General features: G+C 49.7%; 1 protein-coding gene and 1 long non-coding RNA gene across 12 annotated transcripts in view; one reads left to right on the top strand and one right to left on the bottom strand.

The window, feature by feature from the left end:
* Positions 1–26,411, bottom strand: part of MICAL2 (microtubule associated monooxygenase, calponin and LIM domain containing 2) — a 198,852-nt gene that overhangs the window by 58,964 nt on the left and 113,477 nt on the right. For 6 of the 11 annotated variants that reach the window (XM_084772975.1, XM_084772972.1, XM_084772977.1 and 3 more), the window contains 7 exons: positions 26,083–26,301; positions 25,765–25,866; positions 22,896–23,024; positions 13,603–13,710; positions 12,241–12,427; positions 10,075–10,163; positions 8,361–8,463 (listed from right to left, as the gene is read on the bottom strand). In XM_084772975.1, coding sequence (XP_084629101.1) covers positions 8,361–8,463; positions 10,075–10,163; positions 12,241–12,427; positions 13,603–13,710; positions 22,896–23,024; positions 25,765–25,866; positions 26,083–26,301 — 937 coding nt within the window. Of the gene's footprint in view, positions 1–4,539; positions 4,976–5,853; positions 5,912–8,360; positions 8,464–10,074; positions 10,164–12,240; positions 12,428–13,602; positions 13,711–22,895; positions 23,025–25,764; positions 25,867–26,082; positions 26,302–26,411 lie in introns of those variants that run through there. The other 5 variants (XM_084772981.1, XM_084772982.1, XM_084772974.1 and 2 more) reach the window with 4 other exon arrangements.
* LOC311592514 overlaps positions 1–26,411 on the top strand; it is a 256,851-nt gene that overhangs the window by 203,095 nt on the left and 27,345 nt on the right. The gene's annotated exons all lie outside the window — the stretch shown is intronic.

Below are 26,411 nucleotides of genomic sequence, written 5' to 3'. Positions count from 1 at the left end.
GAGGGATGACCTGGGGTCTCTGCAGGGTAGCTCCCCACCTCTGCAGGCATCTGGCAGGAAGGGACGCAGCCTTGGAGCTGCGTTTATCTTCCATCTCAGGCTGGTGCTAGGCAAAGCTGAATCTCCTCCTAGCACCCTTGGGGCAGAGGGTGTGGTAGGCATTGCCACAGGTCCACGATGGAGTCTACACCTGGGTAGGCCTGGTGTGGGTTGATGAGACAGGACTGACAGCACTTCCAGCCTCCCACATGGTTGAGAGTCTGCCCGTTTTAATGGGCCCTTCGCTTTAGCCACACGTGGGCTCAATGGATCAAAGATAGCAGTCAATGCCTTTGGCCCACCCAGAGCCCGGATTATAATGACGGGACATCCCCTATGCGACCTATTATCTCCAAGTGTCACCTGGACTCCTATGTTAGAGACAGTGAGAGAGGAGAGAGGATGTGTGTGGCCTGGTGGGCCTTGTGACACACTACTAAAGACCTTTGTGTCAAAGTTACCATGGGAACAGCTGCCAATTCAGGTATATCCCTCTGGGCTTGGCAGGGGTGGGGTGGGGTTGGGGGGGGCACCGAACCTGCCTGCTGCTATATGGACATTGCTGCATTGTTGACGGTGACAGCCCTCAGGAGGCAAGGAGGGGACAACGTGGAAGCGTGTAGGGATGGCGTGGCGCACAGTGTACACATACAGGTTCCTTCAGAGCTCTGTCATGAGCCGTGGCTGGACCCCAGCAAGACCTTCCCAGGCCAAACAAACTTTTCTGTCCTCAGAGAGGATTCTAAGTGGACTAGGTGCGGGTCCAGGATAAGGCAAACTCCGTGGCTCCTGGCTTTTGAGGGGGGAACGAGGAGAGACTGCTCTTTGCTCTGAGGGAGACAGTTAACAGGGGAGACTGGTTTGTAAAAACATTGATATTGGAGGTGGCTCAGAGATGGAGATGCCTAAGGATGTGCAGGGAGTCATGGGGGTGGGGGAGAGACAGGTAACATCACAGCCAGGGCCTGTGTTTCCTCTTAGCTGAGGTCCAGGCATTCCCCACGCAAAGCTTTGACGGGTGACAGGAGGCAGGACTCTAGAGCTGAGTCCTCTGTCTGAGGGGAAATAGCTGGTAGTCTTGAAGAGGCTGGGGATGACAGTACAAGAGAGGAAAGATGGTGCCTCCCAGCATGCTCTGGGGGGGCCTCTGTCTAGTGTCTACCCACCTTATAGGGGATTCAGATTAACTACACTATCAAAATGAAACCTTCCCAGAAGCAATCCCAGAGCTCAGCAGAGCACCCCGACTGCAGAGTCCCAGGCACTGACCTGGGCTGACTCACCCATTCCACGTTCCCAAACCCCAGGGCAAAAGGCTTTCTTAGCTTCCGGTGCACGGTGGGGGCTCACACGGGACACAGCAGAGCAAAGTTCCAGGGGTCAAAGATAGGATTTCAGCCACATCTTTGTGTCCTTACCACACAGAGTCTTGGCCTAGCTTGGGCCATGGTGCTCTCTGCTCCCTCACAGTGGCGGAAACCACTGTAAATCACTTGTCTAGTTCCCAGTGATCTTTCCTGGAAATCCTCTTTCTTTTCTTCATGGGCCTCATGGTGCTACAAGGAGGAAGTACAGGGCTTGACCCAGGGATGGGCCCAGGAAAGTGCTGGGCAGATAGCAGCCGACCCAGGGCAGTGAAGGAGGCAGAAGCTCTTTGACTTAAAGACTTTCAGGGTGGTGATGGTGTAAAACTGTGAAAAACCAAGCAGTCCACACCAATAAGGAGCAGCCGCCTCCTCTGAGGCCGAGCTCACCCTTCTTACCACTCAAGGGACACGGAGATTTCCTCCTTCCTGGTCCAAAGGACAGAGTCTTTGTTTGAAGGGCAATCTTGGTTGCTATGTTGCCTTTCAGGAAAGAGACTGTCTCTGCTGTCCCGCCTAAGCTGGTATTTTCCCTCACCATCACTGCTTCCTCAGTTTCGCTTCTGACTAGGTGGGGTCACAGAGCCATTTACATCCTTTTGAACTCCAAGAGAGGACATTTACTCAAATGCTTTCCTTTTCCCCCCCCCCTCCTTTCAGTGTTTACTTTCTGAATTTGCCTAATTGGGAACTATTTGCTCACAGCCTTTACTCACCCTTGGGTCACTGGCTCAGTAAAGATTAACTTCACCAGGGTCACTGTGGGAGGTGCCTGGAAATAGCAGCTTTAAGTGAACCAGTTAAATACCAGGCATTGAGCTTCCGCGTTACTGTATTTAATTCAGATTTTTTTCCTCTAGTCTGACTGCCTAGTTAATATTTTAGTTTTTACAATTATATGATTGGTTTGCTTGTGTTATTTGTTTGTTTATTTATTTGCGTTTTGAGACAGGGTCTCCCTGGCTGTCTTAGAACTCACTGTGTAGATCAGAGTGGCCTTGAGCTCAGAGAGATCTGCCTGTCTTTGTCTCCTGACTGCTGTGACTAAAGATGTGTGCCACCATGCCTGGTTTTCATTCTGTTTTTAAAATGTAGAAGGTTGGGGCTGGAGAGGTGGCCGAGTGGTTAACAGTACCTATTTCTCTTCCAGTGGACCAGAGTTTGGTTCCAGCATCCACATCTGGCATCTCACAACCACCTTTAGCTCCAACTCCAGGGCACCCAATAGTCTCTTCTGGTACCCAAGACACTGTATTTATGTGTACAAACCCACACTCTGACACACACACACACACACACACACACACACACACACACACACACACACACACATTTAAAAACATTTAACATGTAAATGGTCAAAATAGTTTCATGTTTTTCCTATATGAATTTTTTGCATGATCTAACAAATATTTAATTGTATTTAATACATGTATAACACGAATTTGCCCTGTTAGGAACTTCTTGGGTGGGTGGGGGCGGTTATTTTCTTGAGATAGGGTCTCATGTAGCCAAAGTTTTTCTTGAACTTGCTATGTAGCCAAGGATGACCTTGAACTCCTGATTCCCCTGTCCCTACTTTCCGAGTGAAGGCATTGCAGGCATGGCCTCCTTGCCTGACTAGTGTAGGGACTAATATTTAATTTTATTAGATTACCTTAAAAACGTTCAGTCTTAGGGTTGGGAGGGAGCTCATCAGTACAATGCTTGCCTACCAAAGTCTTAGATTTGCTCTCCCCACCGCAAGCATTTAAGTCTTCATGGTTTGTTTTTGAATCAAGAAATATTCTATCAAATACCAACTATGTAGGATATAGTAGTCAAACCCAATCAAACTAAGATACTCTCCAAGCAGGTCTGAGAACGCCAACTGAAACAGTTCAATTAAGCTTATTTATCAGAAGACTTTATCAGAGACTTAACACGAGCCTTCAGGATTTAAGAGAGACTGGCACCATATTCATTAGCACACAGTAGGTGCTCGGGGAAAACGAGGGAAGATGAGCAGGAGCGCAGATAAGATGAGTCAGAATTAAAACACCAGTCTAAGATGATGCGTCCTTCTTAAGCACCAGGGATGCACAAGGGCCTTTTTGCTACATTCTTGGACCTGGGATAAGTTCCTGGGACAACAAGAACTGTTGCCTAGGGAAAGGGTTAGTCATTGGTTCTTCCCTTGCTGTGCCCCTGATTTCTAGGCCCTAATAGCTTTCCTTGAATGGAAGAGGAGGTAGGGACCTTGGGCCACAACCTGAGGTGGCACTGAAGGCAGATTTGGGAACCAGCAGCTGGGCTAGAGACTAGAATCCCAGAAATGCTCTCTGGGAGATGCCTAGGCCCTCAGAGGCCACAGCAAGGTTTTTTTGTTTTTGTTTTTGTTTTTGTTTTTTTTAATGCTAGTACTAGAAGCTCAGCCACATCTGGTCTAGCAGTGGCAGAAGCTGCTGCAAAGGGAGTCCTTGCAGAGATTTGGCACCACCTGGACAGTCAAGGGAGAACCACCCCCCCACCCCCGTCCCAAGTCCATCCCCTAAACAGAGTGGAGTTGGACAGAGCCTGCTGGGCACTGTGCTCAGCGGCCAGGTGGGCAGGACCTTATAGTACAAGGCTCTGGTGAGCACAACTGTTGGTTCACTGCCTCCAAGGGACTGATGCCCACCTCTTCCTTCTTCCTTTGTGTCCATTACTTGGGTGGACCAGTGCAAACCATGGAAAGACTCATTTTTTTTTTTCTCTGTAAGAACCAAAACATGCGAGGCTTTTGGTAAAGCCCTCACATAAAGCCATGGCTTGCAAGTGTCAGGAAAATGGGCCCAGACAGCTGTCAGCACAGCCTGGTCCTAAGAGCTGAAGTCACATTGGCCTTCTCCTCCTCTGCCCAGCATCTAGAACAGCAAAGTACCAGACATTTCAGAAAAAGACCCCAAAGCCTGACACCGGAGTATTGGTGACATTTTTCCAAATATTACCTTTGGGTAATATTTCAGATTGCCCTGGCATAGCCCCATAGAGTCCCGGGTCACCACCACAAGTGCAAGCCCCTGCCAACAGTTTAGAGGAGTATGGCTCCCCTAAACCGGTCCCTGTGTTTGAGGTTTTAGAAGCTTCCACGGCAAAGAAGAGAGGAAACGGTGAGTTTTATAAAGAACCATATTTATTTTCATTTACAGCATCAAAGATCATAAATAACCTAAACATCGTTTGCTGTGTGTAAAATACAGGGTTCCATATGGCACTGTAAATGAATTCTCTAGGGTCACCGACATGCCTTGCCATGAGATGGGGAGCCTGAGGAGGCTGCGAGTGGGGGTGGGGAGTGGGTTGGGGGCTCTCTTTGGTTGACATTTTAGAGAGGGGAATGCTGGAAAAGAAGAAAAGAGGAGAGGAGAGGAGAGGAATTTGTACTGGCTGGGCTCTGCGCCAATGCAGCAAGCAAGTGCAGCATGCAGGGCAGGGTAGCTCTAGCTACATGTGAGATAGGCTCTGACTGCAGTCTGAAGATGTGTGCGGGACCCACATCTGCTGTCTGCCCTTCCTGCGACTGCTTCTTGTAGTAGCACATGACTGTCTTGCTGCTCCAGGTAAAGGAGGAGAGAGAGAGAGAGAGAGAGAGAGAGAGAGAGAGAGAGAGAGAGAGAGAGAGAGAGAGAGAGATCGTGCAGGCTAGATAGATGTACAGGAGCATTGACAGTGGCTGGCCTGAGTTATTTCTGAAATCCAGCCCTGCTCCCTGTGACCATGGCTGCTCTCATTAAAGCCTGTGAAACAGTAGGGACCTAAGAGCCAGAGGCACGTGAAAGGCACAGCAAGCCCCTAGCACTAACTATGCTGAACCAGAGGAAGGCCTTGGTAGCTTCACTGTATTCACAGCACAGAGCATGGGTCAAGCTGGCCACAGAGTCTGGGAACAATTATACTTTTAAAGCATCAGCAAACTGTGTCACTTATGGTTCCAATCAAAGGCATTGGTGATCTTTGTATTAGAACAGACTGAAGAAGAATCTCCTAGATGTGCCCTTTTTTTTTTTTTAAGAGGTCACTGAGGGGAAACGTTTCCAAAGGTGACAGAGCCCTCCTTTTACAATACTGTCTCACAATCACGGAACCCTCTCAAGAAGACAAAAGGCTCTGAAAGTGCAACTGAGAAAGCATGCAGAGGCTGGCTAGCCCAGGGTGCAGAGTGGGCGGCGGGGGGGGGGGGGGCAGGGGGCATGCACTTGTTGTGGGCCCAGGCTGCTGGCTGGGCTCCATAAGAGGGGGGAGGCAGAACGCAGACTTCAAGCTGACCCCTTCCCCATGCCATCAGCCACTCACGCCTCTAGGCAGTCCGTTAGTAATGCAAGACGCTCAGAGTTAGTGCAACCAGTACCACCGACGCAGAGGATGGGGTGCAGAAAGCGGGTTAGGGGGTTAGTACCTCTCTCTGAAAATTGCCAAGAAAATCAGTCACCTTAGAGCAGAGAAGTGTCAGCCAAGGAGTGGGTGTAGGACCGGAAGGCTGAAACGTACTGGCGGCCGCAGTGTGAGGTTGGAAAGAGAAAGACAGAGAGAAAGACTTAGCGAGGGGGTAAAACAAATCCAACTGACAACAGGAAAAGGCACTGGAGGTGAGAAACAGAGCAGCCACTGTCCACCACAAAGGACTGCTTACTTAGGGAGAGACGATCCTTCCTGGTGGCGGCCAGCTATTCATTTCCGAGAGTGGAGGCTCGGGGTGCATATTAACAGAACGCCCACTCTAGTCCACAAACGTTCCCAGGACCCTCTGCACCCCAGTAGCCTCTCTGTCTCCATTTTACTCTGGGGTCTCAAACTCATCCTCGAGGCTAATTCATCTCTAGAGTGTCTGTCTCCCAGGACCTGCCCTTGCTCTCGCTCACCAGGAAGGTTCAAGGTCTCAGAACATACAGTTGTCTCAGCCTTGTGGCAGACACACCCTGTCTACCAGAAATAATTCAAACCAGCCTCCATATGGCTATAAATGACTTTTTTTTTTTTAAAGAGAGTTCACTCTGGCTTCCCAGAGCATTCCACAAAGTGTCCCAGCCCACCCAGAGCTGGAGAAAAATCAGTATAACATGACCTCAAGAATTCATGTGACACAATGAAACAAAATAGGACTCAAGGGCTCCTTCCATCACACGTGACCATTAGAACCCCAGCTGTAAGCGGGGCAGATACAATGTACGTCACCACACTGGCAACAATTACAACAAGGTCAGAGGTGCTGGTTCCCATGGACTTGGTCACAGCCATGCTGTGTCTTTCCCATGACTTCAGGGTGGAGTCTCTAGGAAATGCACCCCCTCTTTCCCCACCCTATAGAAACTTATATCAAAGCTTTCAAGATGCCTTGAAACCAGACCTTCCTAATATCTAAAGGGCGTGCTAGTGGTAGCAGCTCTCCATAGCTGTCATGTACCCAGTGTCTGTAGACACCTGGATTACCTAGAAAGCCCTTATCAGCCGTCCAGTTGCTCAACCTGCTGCAGCAGCTGAGCATCACAGAGTGGGGTGGGACTCTTTCCAGAGTCAAAAACACCGTGGGCTTGAAGCCACCCAAAGACCAGCCATTCTTCTTTTTCTGGGGCACTGGAAGAAGGATTTCTGACCGTGTTAATGAAATACACACGGCAGCTACATGACTAAGCATCCAGGATGCCAACGGTAAGGCTCACAGACCAGGGCCATGCTTCCTAGAGGCAGCCAGACCATGACGGGCATGAGTGGCTTTGGCTCAGCCTGCAGCCTGGGCTGGGGGGACTTGATGAGGGTGAAAACAACACCATCTGAAATAGTTTGCCCTGAGCATTGCATCAGCCTGGCAGAGCTACTCAGGGTCTATAGGCTTTCACTGCAGTGCCCATTAGCGGGGAGGAAAATGTATGTCTGCAACGTGGTAACCATGTGGCTCTATACCATTGGCTGCGATTTGGTGGGCATGAGGCAAAGCCGCTAAGTTACTTTTTGATTTCAAAAGATATGAGCAAAATTCCTCTCCCCTATCCCGAGGACAGATAGCACTGGCACATCGCTGTGTGCGTTGGTAAATTTTGGGTTATTCCACTCTCCTACTTATTTCTTTTAACCTTATTGTGTCCCCCGGCCCCCATAGATGTGTTTTATTTAACAAACAAACTCAGCACCCACTGTGAACGGGAAGCATCAGGATGCCGAAAAGTGGAAGGTACTGGTCACGTGACGGCAGCCTTTCTTTTGTATCTCTAGTCTCTGCTCACCAGCTTTGCTGGCAGCAATAAATCTCAACCCACTGCCAAGTTCAAGGACCTTGTAAAACTGGCGATAGAAGTTGAAACAGTTAGAAATATTGATACTTGTAGAAAAATAGTGCTTTCTTTTTGGCAGGTCATAGAAAAGTTAAAAATTGAAATGTAAACCCAGAAATATGGCTCACTTTGGTATGAAAAAAAAATAAAAAAGAATACAAAGTTGTTTAAAAAAAACAAGAAAATCCTTCATGTTGTCCCTGGCCCTAGCACCGTGAATAGATGCTTAATCCTGCCAAAGTCAGGCAGAGGTGGCCAGTGTGGGACTCTTTGGCTTGGAGCTGATTGGTTAAAGATGCTGGGCAGAGTCTGAGCAAACTACATAAATCGCAGTCTACACTTGGAAATGTTAAGGCACTGTGGGGCAGCGCATCTCACTTCAGCTTCGCTGGGATGAAACTGAGCAGCCAGCTGCGGATGCTCTCCAGGGACTCCTCAGACTCCCTGTACATGGCAGCCAAGACCTCGGAGAAGGCCCAAGACAGCAGCAGCCCCACGCTCAGGAGCTCAACCGTGAAGCGGTAGTTCTGAGAATTGTCCCTGACATGGTGGCCAGCAGCCTGGAGGAGTCCCTGCATCCACCTCAGCAGGCTCTGAGGCAGGTCGAGCAGGCCTCTTGTCAGCCTGAGAGGCCAGCTCAGTGCCTTCCTAAAGAAGGAGGTGGAGATACCTGGGGGGCTGCCTTCTGGGGTGCTGATGGCCGCCACTGCACAAGAGCTCTCCGTGGGAGTGTCTCTCCGAGGTGCTTCCTGCTCCTGCCACATCCCTTCCTCCTGAGGAAGACAGTAAAGCAAGGGCACTTAGTCCATGAGTCTCAGAGCAGCAGAGCAGACACAGCTCCTTTTCTTGGTATTGAATGTGGACACAACTTGCTTTTAAGGGGGGGGGGGTAGGGGCAATGCCATTTACCAGCCTTCAAAATATCTAGGCCCTTTGACTTGCATACCTACTTGTATCAATATATAGTACATGAAAGACAGAAATGGAGATTAAGATTTGTATGCAAATATATTCATTGTAAAAAATAAATCTTTCCAAGATAGAAGTATGAAATGGTGTAAAAGCCTAACAGGATGGAACTACTGAAATAGATTACTGACTATGGGTAAAACACAATCTTTTAATAGCACTATAAATTTTACTCCTAGCTCATAGCATTCATGAGACAGAGGCAGGTAGATCTCTGTGACTCTGAGGCCAGCCTGGGCTAACTAACTGTTGAGTTCTAGGCCAGTCTGGTTTACATAGTGAGATCCTGTCTCAATTAAAAAGAAAAAAGTTTGATTCCTGTAATGTCAGCTCTCCCCTGCTGCTCTTCTCTTCCTTTCCCCACCTTCTCTGCACCGCCCTGCCCTCTCACCCCCACCCCGGCAACCCTTCTGTTGCATTAGAGTGTGGCTAAGTTGCTTAGACAGGTCTTGAACTTCATCTGTAGACCGAGCTGGCCTCAAATCCAAACCTTCCTGCTTCAATCTCCCAAGTGCTGGGAGTATATAGGAGCCAGACAGATGGCTCAGTGGTTAAAAACACTGGCTACTCTTTCAGAGGACCTGACACTCTCTTCGGGCCTCCATAGGCACTGGGCACACATGTGGTATGCAGACATATATGTAGAAAAACCACCCATGCACATAGAATAAAATGAAAAAAAAAAAAAAAAGAATTCCAATGTCATGGAGAACGGGTCTTGATATACTGTTGGTGAAGAAGCCTAGAAAGCTGCAGAGGTGGGATCGGCTCACGTAGGGAGCATCTGGGAGGAGATGGAGTCCAATGTCAACTCCTCCAATGTCAGTAGTCTTGAACAACTGCCATAACGTTAACTGGAGTTTCTCCAAGGCAACTGGTCATAGGTGATTTACTCTCCTAATTTCCATTTACTTTCTCATTTTCCTATAGCGAACCTACGGTTGTGTCATTGTGGGTTTCAGGTGGTGCTAGGTGAGTCTTCAAACGGGAGAGAAGGTATTTCCCAAGAGCTGCCAGAGGGGGGCGCTACCACAAACCATCAAGAAAGTCAGTGACTGCTTTAAAAGCCTTGGAAGGGACCTGGAAACCTGGCCTCCATCCTGCAAGCTGTGCCCTGGGGCTCCTGGGCACAGTAGGACCACATGGCTTTTGCATAATTTAGCATACAGCCCGGTCTTGACCCAAGAGCAAGCACTTAACTTCTCAGAGGAAGCCAGCCGCCTCTCCGGGAGCTGGTGTCTGAAACAAGGCCCACTGCCAGAGGCTGCCGAGCATACTAAGACAAATGAACACACTAGAACCCAAGCAGGGGGCTCTATCCCTCCAGGGCTGTCTAACTCTGCGGTTGCCCTTAGAGACCTCATCAAGGTGGAGGGAACTTCCCTGCTCTCCCAGCATTGCGGAGCCCAACATACCTCTCTTTGCTGCTTCAGCTCTGCCCGCCTCTTGCGTTGTTTGCTGCTGGTTTTACAATGAATGAAATGGGGCTTGCAGTAAAATTTGCCTGGGAGAAAAGACACATGCACATACAGTTTTTCTCTGTAGACAGCACTACTGGAACAAGCATCAATCCCTGTCCAGTCAGAATTCAACAGCTGTGGAGATAAGCCAAGCACTGTTCGGAAATAAGCAGGGATGTATCTGCCTGCTCTAAAGTGGCTCCGGGATAAGGCAGCTACATTCTGCTGCCTCCCTCAGAGACAATGCCAGCGATGGGGGACTCCCCGAGTGGGGCTAAGACCCCCAGGTGACTCCCAACCCAAACAGAGGTCACATTTCTTCACAAGGCCTGTTGTCAGGGGGAAAACAGGTAGTTCTGTGAGTATCAGCCACACAGTCCTTTCTGGAATCTTGAGGGTCAGGACAGCTGGCCTGAGATGAGAGAAAAGATGCAGGCAGAGTAAAAGATGCATGCTGGGTAAAATGGCACTGCCCAGAACCACTGGGTAGCTTCTAGAATAGCATTACTTCCTACTTCTACAACAATAAAAATGGTGATGGTGATGATGATACTGAATAAATACGTCATATAACTTAACTCAACAAGCCTCACATCTTTCTGAACTGAGGACTGTTATTTTTTTTGTTTTGCTCTTCTGAGGCAGAGACTCTATATGGAGCCCAAGCTGGTCTGGAACTCAGGGTCTTACTGCTGTTGCCTCTAGAGAGCTGGGATCATTGGTGTACAACGCCCATACAGGGTCCTATCGTTTCCCCCCTTTGCAGATGAGGAAGCTGAGAGACCGAGGCTTTAAGTAACAGCTCCATGGTTGTGTGGTGAGTGGCTGCTACTGGCCCAATGTGCCCTAGGTAGGATAGTTTTAAGGCACATAATTATAAGCACTGTGTCATAGTGTCCCACATTCTAAATGACAGTATAACCAAAGGCTGATTATTTCAAAGTGATCTCTTAGTTGGGCACAGTGGTGCATGCTTGTAACCCCAGCACTTGTGTGGGGGTGGGGTGGGGGACGTGGACAGAGGCAGGTGGCTCACTGTGAGTTTGAGGTCAGCCTGGTCTACAAAGCAAACTAAGCAAAGCTACACAGAGAAACCCTGTCTTGGGGGCATGGGGAGAAAAGAAAAGAAAAGGAAGTGATCTCTTTGCACAGTAAATGTAATTCTTTGCTGATGAGCTCTGGTAGGCCACTTACGCAAAGAAGTGCTAATATCAAAGCCAGTTTTATAATTCATACTTTGTGTGTGTGTGAGCAGGTCAGTACATGTGTGTGTGTGTGCAGTTGTGTGTATGTGTTGGGGGGTGTCAGAGCACAACCTCAGCTGTAGTTCTTCAGGCACCATTTACCTCGGCTTTCTGCTTCTGTTTTGAGACAGGGTCTCTCATTGGAGAGCACCGAGGAGGCTAGGGTGGCCAGCCAGAGAGCCCCAAGGATCTGCCTGTGTGGTCTCCTCAGTGCTGGGATTATAAACACACACCAGAACACATTGCTTCTCTTTTCTTTCTTTTCTAGTTACTTATTTTGAGATAGAATCTCACTATGTAGCTCAGGCTGGCCTGGAACTCGCTGTGTGTAGACCAGGGTGGCCTCAAACCGCAGAGACCAACTGACTTTGCCTCTCTAGTGCTGGGATTCAAGGTGTGCGCCACTATACCGGGCCCCATTTAAACAAAACAGAACAGGGGTTCTTGGGTTGGACTCAAGTCCTCACGGCTGCAAGAGAAGCATGTAACTTCCTGAGCAATCTCCTCAGCCCCACATACTTTATTGACCAGCATTATTTAAGTTCTTACTACATGCTAGGCATGTCACACAGTTTGATCGGCTTTGGTTATTTTGGCTTCACAGGCATCATGGAAAGTGGTGGGGTTGAGTTGAGTGAGCTAGGTGAGAGCCCTCAGCAGACAGTAGGTGTCATGGGTGCCTGGTGCCACTGTGCCAGTGGCTTCTGCTCTCTACAGTAGCATCTCCCAGTTTCCGGAAGTAGCATTCCAGATGATACCCTACTCCCTGTTGGTAAGGATTGGGTGTCCTGGAACCTCCAGAGGACTGGAACCCCAGAGCAAGGTCACATCTAAGACTGAGGCCAGAGGCCAGTGCTGTCCTGGCCCCCAGGGTTACCTTCATCGCAGTCGAAGGCATAGGCAGCCAGGCGCAGGGTGGTGGCGCAGACGCTGCACCGGAAGCACTCACGGTGGAAGAAGTGGCCCTCAGCGCTCAGCCGCTCCATCACGTACACACGCTTCTTACAAAAGTAGCAGGTGTCGCTGCCACCCAGGCTCAGGTGAAATGTCTTTCGCACGGATTCCTGGGGCCAGGAGGAAAAAAAGCAAAATGCTAGGGCTGAATAAATCTCCAAAGGCCAGGCCTCGGTTTGTTGCCACTCTTAATCAAATCACAAGGACTTCTGTGCTCCTGGCTGTTGCTTACGTCACTCTCCACGCAGCCCCCAGTCCTGCAGGGACTTCTCCCAGGCTGAGTAAAATGAGTGGACATCTCGCCCGACCGAATGTGTCTACCTAGTGTTGCTTTCCTGTGGTCTGTCCTAGAGTGTAAATGTCACCGGGTACGACAGTGATGATGAGTGATGATGGTCAGTGCTGGCTGTCAACATGATAAAATCTAGTGTCACCTGGGAGATGGGCCTGTCCATATGCCTATGGGGGATTACCTTGATTAGTTTACCTGGGGTGGGAAGCCCCCACCCCCCTCCCCCACCCCCCATGAGTGGGTACCATTCCCAGGCTGGGAGCTTGCACTGTATAGATGGAACAGCAGCAAGCTTGCATTTATCCCTTTCCACTTCCTGATTGTGGATGCAGCGTGTCCAGCTGCCTCAGGCTCCTGCTTGACTTCTTGCCAGGATGGGCTGTGAGCTGAACTCCCCTAAAGCTGTGTTTGTCAGGGCAGCTCCTCACAGCAAGAGGAAAAGAAACCAAGACAGGGTGGGCTACATGTCCCTGCCCTCCTGTAGTGATGGGGATCAAGTGAGGGTTGGGTGTAACCTCAAATCTATTTGAGAGTGTGCAGAGAAGGGGTGCTTGAGTCTTTGCCCCCCCCCCCCACTCGCAGTGGGAGGAGGGAAGGCCTGGAGCAACAGTCGGTGGCCAGGGTTGCTAATGGCAACATGCCACCTAGAGCGAGGAGGGAGAGAGCCAGAGAGAAGAAGACGTCTCAGTTCCCAGGTCTGCTCAGCTTGAACACTAAATGCTGAAGGCAGGGAACTTGTCCGACAGACAGGCCGGCAGAGCCTGATGCCGAACAGATCTGGAAAGGCACGGACAGCAGGGTGCATGCCTCGTTCGGACAATGAGCCACAAGGTCCCAAGTGAAGTTAGTCTTTGAGGCAACGAGGCTTCCCCCAGTCTCTGCTGGATCCAACCTACCTCCAGCACCCCCCTTGTTCCCTGAGATGGGGTACCTCGAGCCTCCCATACTCTGGGCAAATATCTGCAGGCAGAAGCTGACAGTGCATTTCCTTACCAGGTCTGGAGAGGTGGCCTGTGTCTTAGGTCTGTGATCATTCAAGTACAGATTGACCAGGACTTCAGCTGCGGCCCCTATTCCGCTGGACACTTTCCCTACTGTCAGCTAGCCAAGAGCAGAGGTGAGGAAACAGACAAAAGGAAAGGCAGTTAGCACCCAGCAGGAACACAGGGCAAGGTGGAAGAAGGTTCCAGCATATAGGAAAGCAAAGTCTCCGGAGGTAAACCGGACCACCAGGAAGTGGAGGCCAGACTTATAGAAATGGACAGAAGGAAAGAACCCCAAAGCTGGTTGTAGCAAAAGAAAAAAAAATGCTTATTTCTACTCCTATGAGTTATAGAGGGTTGTCAAATCATAGAGCTATAGCAGGGGCACAGCAATACATACGTGGCATCCCAACACTCAGGAAGCTGAGGCAGGAGGATTGCTATGAATTTGAGGCCAGCCTGAATGATACAGTGAAATCTATGACATAGTGAGTTAGCCTGGACTGTAGAACGAGGTCCTGCCCCCAACTCAGAAAAAACAAAAAACAAACAAATAAACAAAGCACCACCATCACAGACAATGCAATTACAGCCAGGGGTTGGGGAATGGAATATGTTCTTAACGGATCTGGGGTTTGTTTCCCAAGATGCAACAATCCATATTTTCCTAAATGAGTAAAGCAAGCCCAGAAGCTCATTGCATTGTGTCACGCCTTGGAACCAGTCTACAGTAGAGCTGGGTCTTAGCCCTGCTCTGTAACCTGCTCAGCAGCCAAGCCAGCATCCAGGAAGACAGCACTCTGGAGGGATGGCTACAGACCAGCATCACTGAACAGTTCAAACGAGGATGGAATAATCACACATCCAGGCCGAGCCCCGCTGATGCCCTTCCTCCCAGCAGCGCTGACAGACCACCCAGGGGAGGCTTTGCCTACTCTGATGGGAGGTGCAATAACGCATAGCCTAAGAGCCAGAAGTCCTGTTTATGGTCCCCAGGCTCTTCAGGGAGGCTCCAAGACCTTGCTGCCTCTGAGAGGAGTGGCCAGGCCTAGCAGCCATTTAGGCTGCCAGGACTCTCTGGAAAAAGTTGCCTCAAGTAACACTGAGTCTTAAGTGATAAAACAATGACTTCCATCCTAACCCAAGGCTGCTCTTGGGAGCCATGTCTGATCTGGTTGTTCCCAGAGTTGAGAACAAAGCAGGGGGCCCAGGGAACTGCAAGTGAGCACAGACCCCCAGCTCCTGGAGCAGAGGTACCCTAACCGAGCATCTGAGGCTAACTCTTGGGATCCCAGACAAAGCAGATATGATGGGTGAACAGAGAGGAAGCTGGCAGTCAGGAGAGAAGGCCACAGAGACCCTCACACCACTGGTTGAGAGCAGTTTAGTATCGTCACTCCATGCAAAGAGGGTTTGGGGGGACTACAAGGAACATGGCTGCAAACTGCTGGGGGGCGGGGCAGGGTTCTGATCTCTCTGGTGTAGGTTGGGGCTTCTCAGCCACTGCAGAGCCTCCTGTCTTGACTTGCAAGCAGCAGCTGCTAGGCCAGGCACCCCTCCCCTCCCCCCACCCCCAGGTCTAGCTTTTGAAAGACTAGATTTCTGCTTTGACATAGTCTCTTCCTACTTTTAGGAACCTGTGCAATCCAAGAAATCTGGCTCCTTCTTTCAGGAAGGCTCAGGTGTGTTTGCTCAGGACAATAAGCCATTGTTTGTCTGATGTTCCATTCCCTGGTGGGGTGCCCCCAACTCTGTTCCTCAGATAGAAGGGCAAAATACAAGATTTGCTTGAAAATAGGGAGGGGAGGGAGGCTAGCCCTGCTTAGCCTCCTATGATGTGAACTGGCTCCACATCACTCTCCCAGAAAAGATGCAAGGGGTGCCGTAACACCCACGGATGGTACCTGCCTCCTGACGGAGCCAAGATCAGCCTGTATTGTGTCTAATGAGACCTTATTAACTACTTAGCTAATAAGCACTTTATGATACTGAGCTTCTAAGCAATCCTGTCTTAGGGAGAAATCACTGAAGCTCGCAGAGGGCTGTGAGGGTGCTGGGGGTGTTCCCCAGACACCCTGGGATAGTCACAGCTTGCTCAGTTGTTCTAATCAGCTGTGCAAGTCACAGGCAGCTGGGTGGGGAGTTGGGAGACAGTCATGCCCAAGATGAAGACCACACCCAGTCTTTTCATAATGAGCCAATTAAGTCAGCAGTGGGTCTTCCATCTGCCCTTCCCACCTGCACGGAACCTTCCCAGATCCCTGAACCATCAACGGGATTTATATAAGTCATAAGGAACTCAAAGGATGGAGACTTGCCTCAAGGGATGACAGAGCTCTTGAAGCCTACATGGGACCAGCACGAAAGCAGGCATCACCTTGAGGATTGGGGGTTATCTTCCTTCCAAAATATTATTTTAGATGTATTTATTTTTATTATATGTATATGAAGGTTTGCCTGCATGTAGGTATGTGTACCATGTACATGCCTGGTGCCCTCTCAGAGGCCAGAAGAGAGCGTCAGATCCCCCGGAATTGGAGTTGCAGATTGTGATCCACTGAATCTAGGTCCTTTGCAAGAATAGTAAGTGCTCTTAACTGAGGCGTCTCTCTAGCTCATTCTATTTCTTGACAGGAGGATGACTACACCCCGGTCTCTGCCTGGAGGCCACATTTTCACCAGCTGGGGAGTTACCAGGTGGCCTGTCTTCTGAGAAATGATGAAATGCATAGCTTGTGAAGAGAATTGTGAAGAGACTTTGGGAGAATTCATCCTGGGGGTGACCACAGCATAAAAGCCACACATTCTGAGCGAGAAGATTCACATACATTGTATAGCAAGCTACATGTGTTTGTGGGGGTGGGGGCTGGGTGAGGGCAACACTGGTGATCTGTCTAGGAAGAATTTATTTAAATGAGAAATAGGACAATCTGATGATTTAACAACAACAACAACAAACCAATAAAAATTAGCAATTTAGACTCTCTTGGGCCTGTTTTTAGAGTGCTTACATACCTTGCAATAATCATAATTTTCAAGAATTTGAATATTTTTCACTATTTGATCCTTTGATATATTATTCCTTTTGAATTTAAACTATTTTTCAGTGGATTCATTGGAAGGAGTTACAGAAGGCTGGGTATTTGGGGCAGGGCATCATCTCATATGACCTTTGACTAAACTCACAATATATTATTTCTCTTCTGTAAACCTTTGTTTCCCCACCTGTGAAATAGGGAGATACTCTCAAGCCTTCAGGGTTGTGGACGCATTCTAACAGACCCTGGGTAGGGGCTGGAGAGGTGACTCTGAGGTTGAGCGCTCCTTACTCTTTCAGAGTTTAGCTCCCAATACCTACATCAGAAGACTTACAACTACCTGTGATTCCAGCTGGAGGGAATCCACAGCTTTCTTTTGCAGGCATCCACAGACAGCACACATTCATATATGTTGAGGCCTGCATTAGCTTTTTACAGAACTACTGCCCCTCTGTTGAGACCCACTTTAGTTTTTAGCATGACTGTATCCCCCCTGTTGATGCCTCCTTTCATCTTTAGCATAACCGAAGCCATTTTGTCTTTAATTTTCATCTTGATCATAACGTGAACTTGAGCTCAGTTCTCAGGCTCTGCTTACCTGACATGAGAATAGCCTTTTGCTTACAATTTAATACTTGTTGAGTGTTCTACTTGAATTGATGATGAATGTACATTCTACTTAAACGAAACCACAATGTCCTGCTATGTTCCATTCTCCCAGAATGGTGAACAGTTCCCAAGCTTCCTATATCCCAGCCAATCCGTTTAAAATGCTTTGTCTAGCTACGTAGACACAATGTACCTGCAATAGAATTGATTATTCTTGCTTGGCTAGACACTATGTATTTGAAACTGAATTGATTATTCCTACTTGGTTATGGTCTTTTTAAGAACTCACCCTGAGAACTACTCAGCACCACAGTCTTAGTTCACAAATCCAGAACATGTGCCTGCTGACTGGTCAGACTTTTCTAAGCATTCAAAAAACTTCCATTTATCTGAGTCTGGTGTCTAAGTGGTCAGTGTGTGTGGCTAAATATGGACACACACAGACACTAACACACTAAAAACAAAAGCCCTTGGGTAGAGCCTCACATAGTGCTGGACATTCAGAGGTCCTCAGCAGGTAGCCAGTGAGGCTGGAACACTATCATACATGTAGGTCTGAGTTCTGATTTTTAGACACCCTCTCTTCCTCTCCCTCTCCTCTGCACAAATGAGAGTGGCATGGCTTTGTCCTCCCTGAGACAGTCTTGATTCAAACATGGTGATACAGTCACAAGCATCCATGCCAGAGGCCATATGGGTGGCTAACCTCCCACCAAGAGACAGTCTTCACACAGCATTGTAACATCCTCCACTCAGGTCTCCATCTAGGTGTGGGAGTCTTTGTCACAGTGGACCAGGCTTGCTCCCTGGTGTCAGTTGTTCCCTCTTAACCATCTCTCTACCTCTGGTACAGAAGACACAGTGCTCTCCATGGAGGAGGACACAGGGACCTCTGTGTCAAAACAGTGGGACTGCCACACCTTGGGCCCAGAACTCAGTTCACACAGCGGGGGCCCAGGCAGCACTTCTCTGCAGACGAGCAGTCTGCAGCCAGACAGCAAGCCACGCAAGGCAGTGAGGGAGCAAGAGTCAGGTTGTTTCCAGGTGTTTGGAGCTGAGCTTGTGAGAGATTTGATCAGCAGAGCCAGAACAGCCTTTTGGGCTCCAGGGACAAGGAATCCCCTGACAAGGAGCTCCTAGACAAGAAAACCACAGAGAAAAGGCTACTGCATTTGGCTTCTCGTCCTTCTGCCCAAGGCAAGGAAAGTGCAAGTTACCAACACTGCCTTATTTGAGGATATTAGAAATGCCATGCTCAGAAGCTGAGATGAGGTAAGCCTTGAGGGCTGTGAGCTCCCAGGGGGACTTTACTCCTGGTGACAGGCACACAAAGTAGATCGTACGTATCTAGCACTCACAGCCCTGCAGGTGGTTCTCAAAGCCCTTAGGACTCTAAATCACCCAGGACGGCATTTGTTCTTAAGTGGCTAGGGTAGAAAATGGGAACCCTTAACATGATTGCTATTTTAGAGAGAGATGCATTTTAGGTAAGTGAGGTTTCTTTTAGACATCTCTTCTATTGGGAAAAGGAACATTTACTCAATACTTCAAGCATTTTGCGTATGCTGGATTACTGAAGTGTTTTAAACACCCAGAGTAGTAGCTGCTACATCTCTAGCTTATAGGCCAAGAAACCAAATCTCAGAGAGGCCCATTACCTTGTCTAAGGTCACACAGCGAGCCAGCGGTACTTTAAATTCAAGTCTGATTCTAAGATCAGATTTTCCTACTTAGTAAACATCCTATTTCCCTAACACACCCCAGCACTGGCATATAGAGTCAAACTCCCCTAGACTGGGATGTACATTAGAGGCGCTCACAGTGGTGCATAGCCGTATCCCTGGGACAAAGGGAAGATGCTAAGGTTGGAGGAGGAGGCAACACAAGACAGGTTGCCCAGCTAAAGCATGCCCACTGATGGCATCTCTTTCTAATACGAAAATCCCAGAGTAAATCCTGCAAATCTGGTTTTAACACAAGCTCCCTGAGGGCGTAGAGGAGCTCGGCTTGTGGGGCTCATTGCTCTTCTGACCCTATCAGCTGGCTAAGCCATAGTGAAGCAATGCTTGGTCCAGCTATGCCATCATTCACCGCCATCTTGTTCTTGTAAGAGCTTAACAACCTTGGCAAATGCCAGCAGCCAAACTAAGGGACAAATTGATGTGGTTTTCCACCTTTCAAACAAACAAACAAACAAACAAATGAATGGGTAATAGGGGTTTGATGAGATAAATGAGAAAATGATGCTGGTTATAAGACTGGTCATGGTACCCATAGTCCAAGGTTTTGATGCTGGGTGGTACAAAAGAGGGCCTCAAGACTCTGTGATTATTCAGATAAACCCCACAGGACCTATCTGAACTTCAAAGCAAAGCATCATTTGAGAAGGCAGGCATAGACTGAAGGCAGAGTCCTGGCCACATCTCTTGGAAGATGATGAGTCATGTTTGTGTCCCTCTGGGTAATGCGTGACCCTCAGGGTAAGTCTGGCCAAATCTGCTCCCCCAACAAAATGACCCATCCCAGACTCTCAGAGTTGGGGTGCAAGGCTCCAAAGCAGGATCCAAGTACACTGCCTGATAGGAAGCCAAGCATAATTTCCAGGGTTTTTTTTTTTCTTCCCTGAGCTTCTGTGAATTGTAGCAGCCTCACATTAGGCAATCAGAGCACTTCCTCTGGGAAGAAGCTTCCGATGGGAAGAAGCACCCACGTACAGGTTTTCTTCTCAGGAGAGATACCCCGAGCTCCCTCAGGATAGAATGAAGCTGTCTATCAACAAGTCAACATCTGATGTAAGGGACATCCAGGTCTGTCCTCAGAGGAGGCCAGGAGGATGGTAGACAACACACATGCAAATCCACATGCTAAATTAAGGATGGGGGGCTTGGAGAGAGGGAATAGTTGGGTGGGGCAAGGCTGGCAAGATCCTTCCCAAGAGGCTTGCAATGGAACACCCGTAACTCCAACCCCACCTGCCTACCATGGATTCAGTGAGGACCACAGGGGCCTATGAGCATGGATGCTGAGAGAAACCAAAGCCCAGAGATTCTGTCAGGTACCCACCATGCCAGGGTAGCTCCTTTTATGAGCTCCCAGATTGCTCTCAACCACATTTGAAAGGCACATAGGCCTGTGGTCAACAAGCTGGAAACTTAAAATGTCCCAGCCACACGCCCATCTCATGACTGAGCTTGGCCTGGGAGATGGAAAGGCAGAGCATCAAGCCCACTGAAAAGAGGAGCAAGGCTCCAGAGGCAGGGCAATGTCAAAGTCAGTTTCATCCACCCTCTCCCCAGGTATGGAGTCTACCATGGACACAGGTTGTGGGCTGGTGTCTCTGACAGGGCTCCATACATCTGGTTGAGAGAGATCATCAGACTATGGATTGAGAGCCATGGGCCCCAGGGTTCTCCTTAAACCTTTCTCGTCTTATCTGCCTCTGCCCCTGCTCAGTTCTCACAGCCACAGGATAGCCCTTCTTGCTCATCCCACTTTATATTGCTCCATGCCTCCAGCACCCAAGGCTAATGCTCCAAACCTCCCACGGCAATTATCTTCTTATCTTGTGACATACATGACTTAGTTATGTATCACATTAATATTTTTTCCTCCTACTATTACACAGCCTCCTTACTTCAGGGACTGACTCATCGGTGCATACACCAAGAACCTGAAATATCCAAACTGAGTTTAATAAATACTTGTTGAGTGAAGAAGGCTCACTAACTAGCTAAGCGAGAGACCTTGGTTGAAACCTGCCCAAAAGCCTGATGACAAAGGCCTTGGAAGGGGCCCTGGGATAGCGTGACAGGGAAAAGCTTACAGTTGACAAGAGTCTGTCAGACCCAGGATCTGCCTCCTGCTATCACTTAGAAGAGAGAGAGAGAACTTGTTGAGGGGAGAAGAAAATCAGTGACAAAGAAAGGAAGGGCCCAGGAAGTGGAAGAGGGCCTGGGCAAGAAGGAAGGTGCCCCTGGCTGACATCTGGAGTCAATGCCTGGCCTGTGACCAGGGTGCTCGGCCCTGTTCCCATCAATCTGCCAAGACCAAGGGTGGAACTGATGTTTTCCACAGCAGGAAATAGCTCCCTTGATAGAAAGTCTGTCCTGAGATGTCTCTCACAGTGGTGACAAAAACTGACATTTCTCATATAGCTCACTATGATGTTATCCAGGACCCCCTTCCTTTATAGTGGGGCTGAGGGGAGAACAGAGGCTCTGAGAGGCCAGGAGACTTGAAGGCAAACGGCTGACTAATGCGCTGACACTGACCAGGACTCAACTGTGTTGATATCTTAACTGAAGTGTTTATGTCCCCTTGTGTCACCTCCTCCTGGTCTTTGGGGGAGCTTCAAGCCCATGTGAGAAACCCAGGGGGGGTTAGGTAATAAGATTTCATCTTTCTTTGGAGATTATTTCTACACATTTCTCCCTCTAGATGTTAGGGTGTCAACGGGAACAAAACTCTCAGATGCAGAGCAAGGCACAACTCAGAACTCTGGGCTAAGACAGCAGCATGAAGCTAGAAACACACCACCTCAGCAACCCAGAAGCTAACCAGGAGACTTTCAGACAGGGAACATCCAGCCCTGTGTGCCGACCCCTGTTGGGGACAAGCCAACAGATTGTGAGTTCAGGGGAACAGTTTGGCTCATCCCGGAGGTTAAAAATGTGCCCCAGATCCAAACTCTTATTCACAGAACGTTTCCACTATCCACTAAATCACAGCTAGCTCCCCATCTCTCTCCCACCGAGGCAGCTTCTGAACGGCTACTCAGGCCGTATCCTTCAGGAACTCACTATAGCCTGGTAGAGAGCATGAAATGCCGTAACACGCTGACAGTGCTGTGTGTTGCCCTCGCTCTCTGCACACCTTTACACACTGTCACCCCAAAGCTGGTGACATCAGACATTCTGCCCTCTCAATTTCCTGTCAGTCCTGTCTGCCCATCTTTTTTTTTTTCTTTTTGGTTTTTCGAGACAGGGTTTCTCTGTGTACTCTTGGCTGTCCTAGACTCGCTTTGTAGTCCAGGCTAGCCTTGAACTCACAGTGATCCGCCTGCCTCTGCCTCCTGAGTTCTGGGATTAAAGGCATGCGCCACCACGCCTGGCCCTGTCTGCCCATCTTTATATACACTAGGCTCTTCCTACCACACTGGAGGCCTCTGTCTAGAAAACTATTCCCATGGGATCCTCCACACATGTCTCCCATGGCTGCCTCTGAACCCTCCCCTGGCGTTCAGTTTACTGTGTGGTATTGTCATTTGCCTAGGTTAGGTATACCAAATATCCGCAGCTCCGCATTAGCAAATGTGTGGCTGTTCTTATGATTGGGTGGTTGTTTCTGTCCAAATTATAGTAAGGAGCTCAAAGGCTTCCCGCTATTTTCTCAGTATTGGGCAGGGCTTGGCATTCTGGTCCTTGGTGAATGCTTTTTGCATGAGAGTGACGCTGACGATGCAGGCTGGAGCTGTTCTGCTAGATGCACGCGCTAACATAAAACCCAAACCGGATCTAGGGCCGCTGTACAATATCTAACAAACTTTCATCCCAGCCAAGCCCAGCTCCAGATGTTTGCTGCGCCAGCCAAATGGAGCCTGGGAACAGCTCAGAACATGCAGGGGCTGGGGCAGGCGATGATGATTCAGGGTGACTACCTTTCTGGCAGGAGAAACAGAGTCTGCAGCCGGCGGAGAGGGAGAAGCAGCTGGATCAGGAGACGACGGAAGGCCAGAGGGAGGAGATGGAGGGCGAGCATGAGGCAGCCGTTTAGACAGGAGTTTATCCTGAGTGGAACAGAGACAGAGGAAAGACAGCAGGATTATAGCTGTGGCAGGTGCAGCGATCCTGCCTTTGACATATGCTCGGAGGAGGAGCAAGAGGAGGAGGAGGCACGGAGGCACTGAGGTCTTGTCTCAGGATGACACAGAAGCGTGTCTTTGGAGCCAAGTGGGATTATGTGGCTCCTGGCTAGCCTGCATCCTGCTTCAGTTCCAGTTTCCCAAGGAGACCCATTCTGCTCCTGCCTAGAGCTGTCCCAGACTGTAGTGGTCAGGGGAAGTCCTCATAGTCCCAGACTGTAGTGCTCAGGGGAAGTCCTCATAGTCCCAGACTGTAGTGCTCAGGGGAAGTCCTCATAGTCCCAGACTGTAGTGCTCAGGGGAAGTCCTCATAGTCCCAGACTGTAGTGCTCAGGGGAAGTCCTCATAGTCCCAGACTGTAGTGCTCAGGGGAAGTCCTCATAGTCCCAGACTGTAGTGCTCAGGGGAAGTCCTCATAGTCCCAGACTGTAGTGCTCAGGGGAAGTCCTCATAGTCCCAGACTGTAGTGCTCAGGGGAAGTCCTCATAGTCCCAGACTGTAGTGCTCAGGGGAAGTCCTCATAGTCCCAGACTGTAGTGCTCAGGGGAAGTCCTCATAGTCCCAGACTGTAGTGCTCAGGGGAAGTCCTCATAGTCCCAGACTGTAGTGCTCAGGGGAAGTCCTCATAGTCCCAGACTGTAGTGCTCAGGGGAAGTCCTCATAGTCCCAGACTGTAGTGCTCAGGGGAAGTCCTCATAGTCCCAGACTGTAGTGCTCAGGGGAAGTCCTCATAGTCCCAGACTGTAGTGCTCAGGGGAAGTCCTCATAGTCCCAGACTGTAGTGCTCAGGGGAAGTCCTCATAGTCCCAGACTGTAGTGCTCAGGGGAAGTCCTCATAGTCCCAGACTGTAGTGCTCAGGGGAAGTCCTCATAGTCCCAGACTGTAGTGCTCAGGGGAAGTCCTCATAGTCCCAGACTGTAGTGCTCAGGGGAAGTCCTCATAGTCCCAGACTGTAGTGCTCAGGGGAAGTCCTCATAGTCCCAGACTGTAGTGCTCAGGGGAAGTCCTCATAGTCCCAGACTGTAGTGCTCAGGGGAAGTCCTCATAGTCCCAGACTGTAGTGCTCAGGGGAAGTCCTCATAGTCCCAGACTGTAGTGCTCAGGGGAAGTCCTCATAGTCCCAGACTGTAGTGCTCAGGGGAAGTCCTCATAGTCCCAGACTGTAGTGCTCAGGGGAAGTCCTCATAGTCCCAGACTGTAGTGCTCAGGGGAAGTCCTCATAGTCCCAGACTGTAGTGCTCAGGGGAAGTCCTCATAGTCCCAGACTGTAGTGCTCAGGGGAAGTCCTCATAGTCCCAGACTGTAGTGCTCAGGGGAAGTCCTCATAGTCCCAGACTGTAGTGCTCAGGGGAAGTCCTCATAGAGGAGTTTAGTATGAGGGAGCAGCCATAGGCTTAGGACGGGGAGAAGTCTGAGCCAACCGGGGCGGACCACCACAGCTGGGGCTTCTGCCGCGGCAGGAGGCACACACTTGCTGGCCTTCTGGAGGCTGCCAGAACCCTGGTAATGAGCTCAATGCAGGACATCCCTCCTCTGTGCACGACTCCACCGACGGCTGGAGGCACAGGAGGAGGCTGAGTGAAGGTGGCAGAGATGTGCTCTCTTGAGGGACAGCTTGCTGAAGGAGGAGGATTTCACAAGTGTACCCGACCCCACCTCCAGAGCTCTCACACTTCCTGCTCTGCGAACATCTTTCTTTTTCTACCAGTTCCTAAATAAGTAGGTGGCCTGGTGGAAGTGGTGCTTGCCAGGCCAAGGCCATGGTTCTTGCAATAGCTTAGGATTGCTGCTCGGAGAGACGGAGCTGAGGTCGAGGCACAGCTTTGGGGTGTGGTTCAGTGCCTCCCTGACTGGTGGACCGGCTGGAATAGCACAAGCAATTGGCTTGCCTTCACCTTTAAGATACCTGGATCCCTGCAATTGACCAGCTCTCTCTCTTTGCAGCTACTCTTAGAAACCTCTACATCTGCTTAGAAAATATTTTAGCGCACATGTATCCAAGATGTGGTCCACAGGCCACATGCATGCCAGGATAACTGTAAATGTGACCAACATTTGTTTATTTCAGCGTCATGTCCCAAGGTCAGAAGACTGGACATCCTTGACTAGGGCTGTTTTGTTTGATTTGATTTTACTTAGTTTTGACTAAGGTTTCATTGTGTCACCCTGGCTGACCTAGAACTCACTGTATAGACCAGGCTGGCCTCAAACTCACAGGGATCCACCTGCCTCTGCCTCCTGAGTGCTAAGATTAAAGGCATGCGCCACCACCACACTCAGCCCAAGGAGGAGACAGGTCTTAAAGCCAATGTTTATGCTGGGTAATGGTTTCTTTTGACTCGGGCTTACTTTCCTGTCTCCATTTTTTCTTTGTCATAATGTATCTACCATCTAACATTTGAGGCCCCTTAATGGAAGCTTAAATTTATCAATGGCTTAAAAAGTGAATTCCTTGGGGTTAGGGATTTAGCTCAGTGGTAGAGCGCTTGCCTAGCAAGCGCAAGGCCCTGGGTTCGGTCCTCAGCTCTGGAAAAAAAAAAGTGAATTCCTTCTTGTACTATAGACAAGGAAGAAGGGAACTGGCTGAGCTTCTGGGGCTGCCCATGGCTACCTGGCTATACATCCAGCCCTGGTTCCAGAAGATTCCGGAAGCCCCTGGTTTACCTGTGGCAAGTCCCCGTGTCCAAACATGGAGGCCAGGTGAGCTGCCTTCTCTTTAATGTTCTTTTTGTGAAATTCCCTGTTAGCCAAGTTCTGGGCCCTCTTCTGCAGTCAAGGTGAGAAAGGAGAAAGGTTGTGGCGACAGTGGCCGCGAGGGTTGCCTCCAAGGGAGAGGGAAAGCAGTGACCAGGCTTGTCACTTCACACACAGTCAGACAGAAGATGGGGAGGGAAAGGACCAGAGGGGAAGGGACCCACTCTGGGTAGGATGAGGAGCAGGAAGGACGGGACATGGGCACAGCTAGGCAGAGAGGAAAGTCACCTGAAGAACCTTTTCTTCTACTTGCTGCAGCCGCCGCAGCACCCCGGACAGAGCCTGTGCCCCCTGGCTGGTGCGAGGCAGGGTGGCAAGATTTTCAGCCCCGCCCAGTTGCAGGTCTGACTTGGCCCTGGCTCTCCAGGGTCTGCTTGGACATTCGCCACTAGCAGGTACTTGATTGAGTTCTCTGAGCACCTGCCCTGTCACCACCATGGAAGAGAACTGGGAGAGAGGGGGAAGTCAGCTTCCTTCCCTTTATAGGCTCCACCCCATGAGGAACCCTCGTGAGGACTAGAGACGGAGGGCACAGCAGCAGGTGCCACCTTGAGAAA

This window comes from Acomys minous, assembly GCF_964271855.1.
Source record: "Acomys minous genome assembly, chromosome: 2".
In the NCBI taxonomy this organism is placed as follows: Eukaryota; Metazoa; Chordata; class Mammalia; order Rodentia; family Muridae; genus Acomys; species Acomys minous.
Note: the sequence above shows the minus strand (reverse complement) of the source record. Positions and strands in the feature narration are given on the sequence as shown.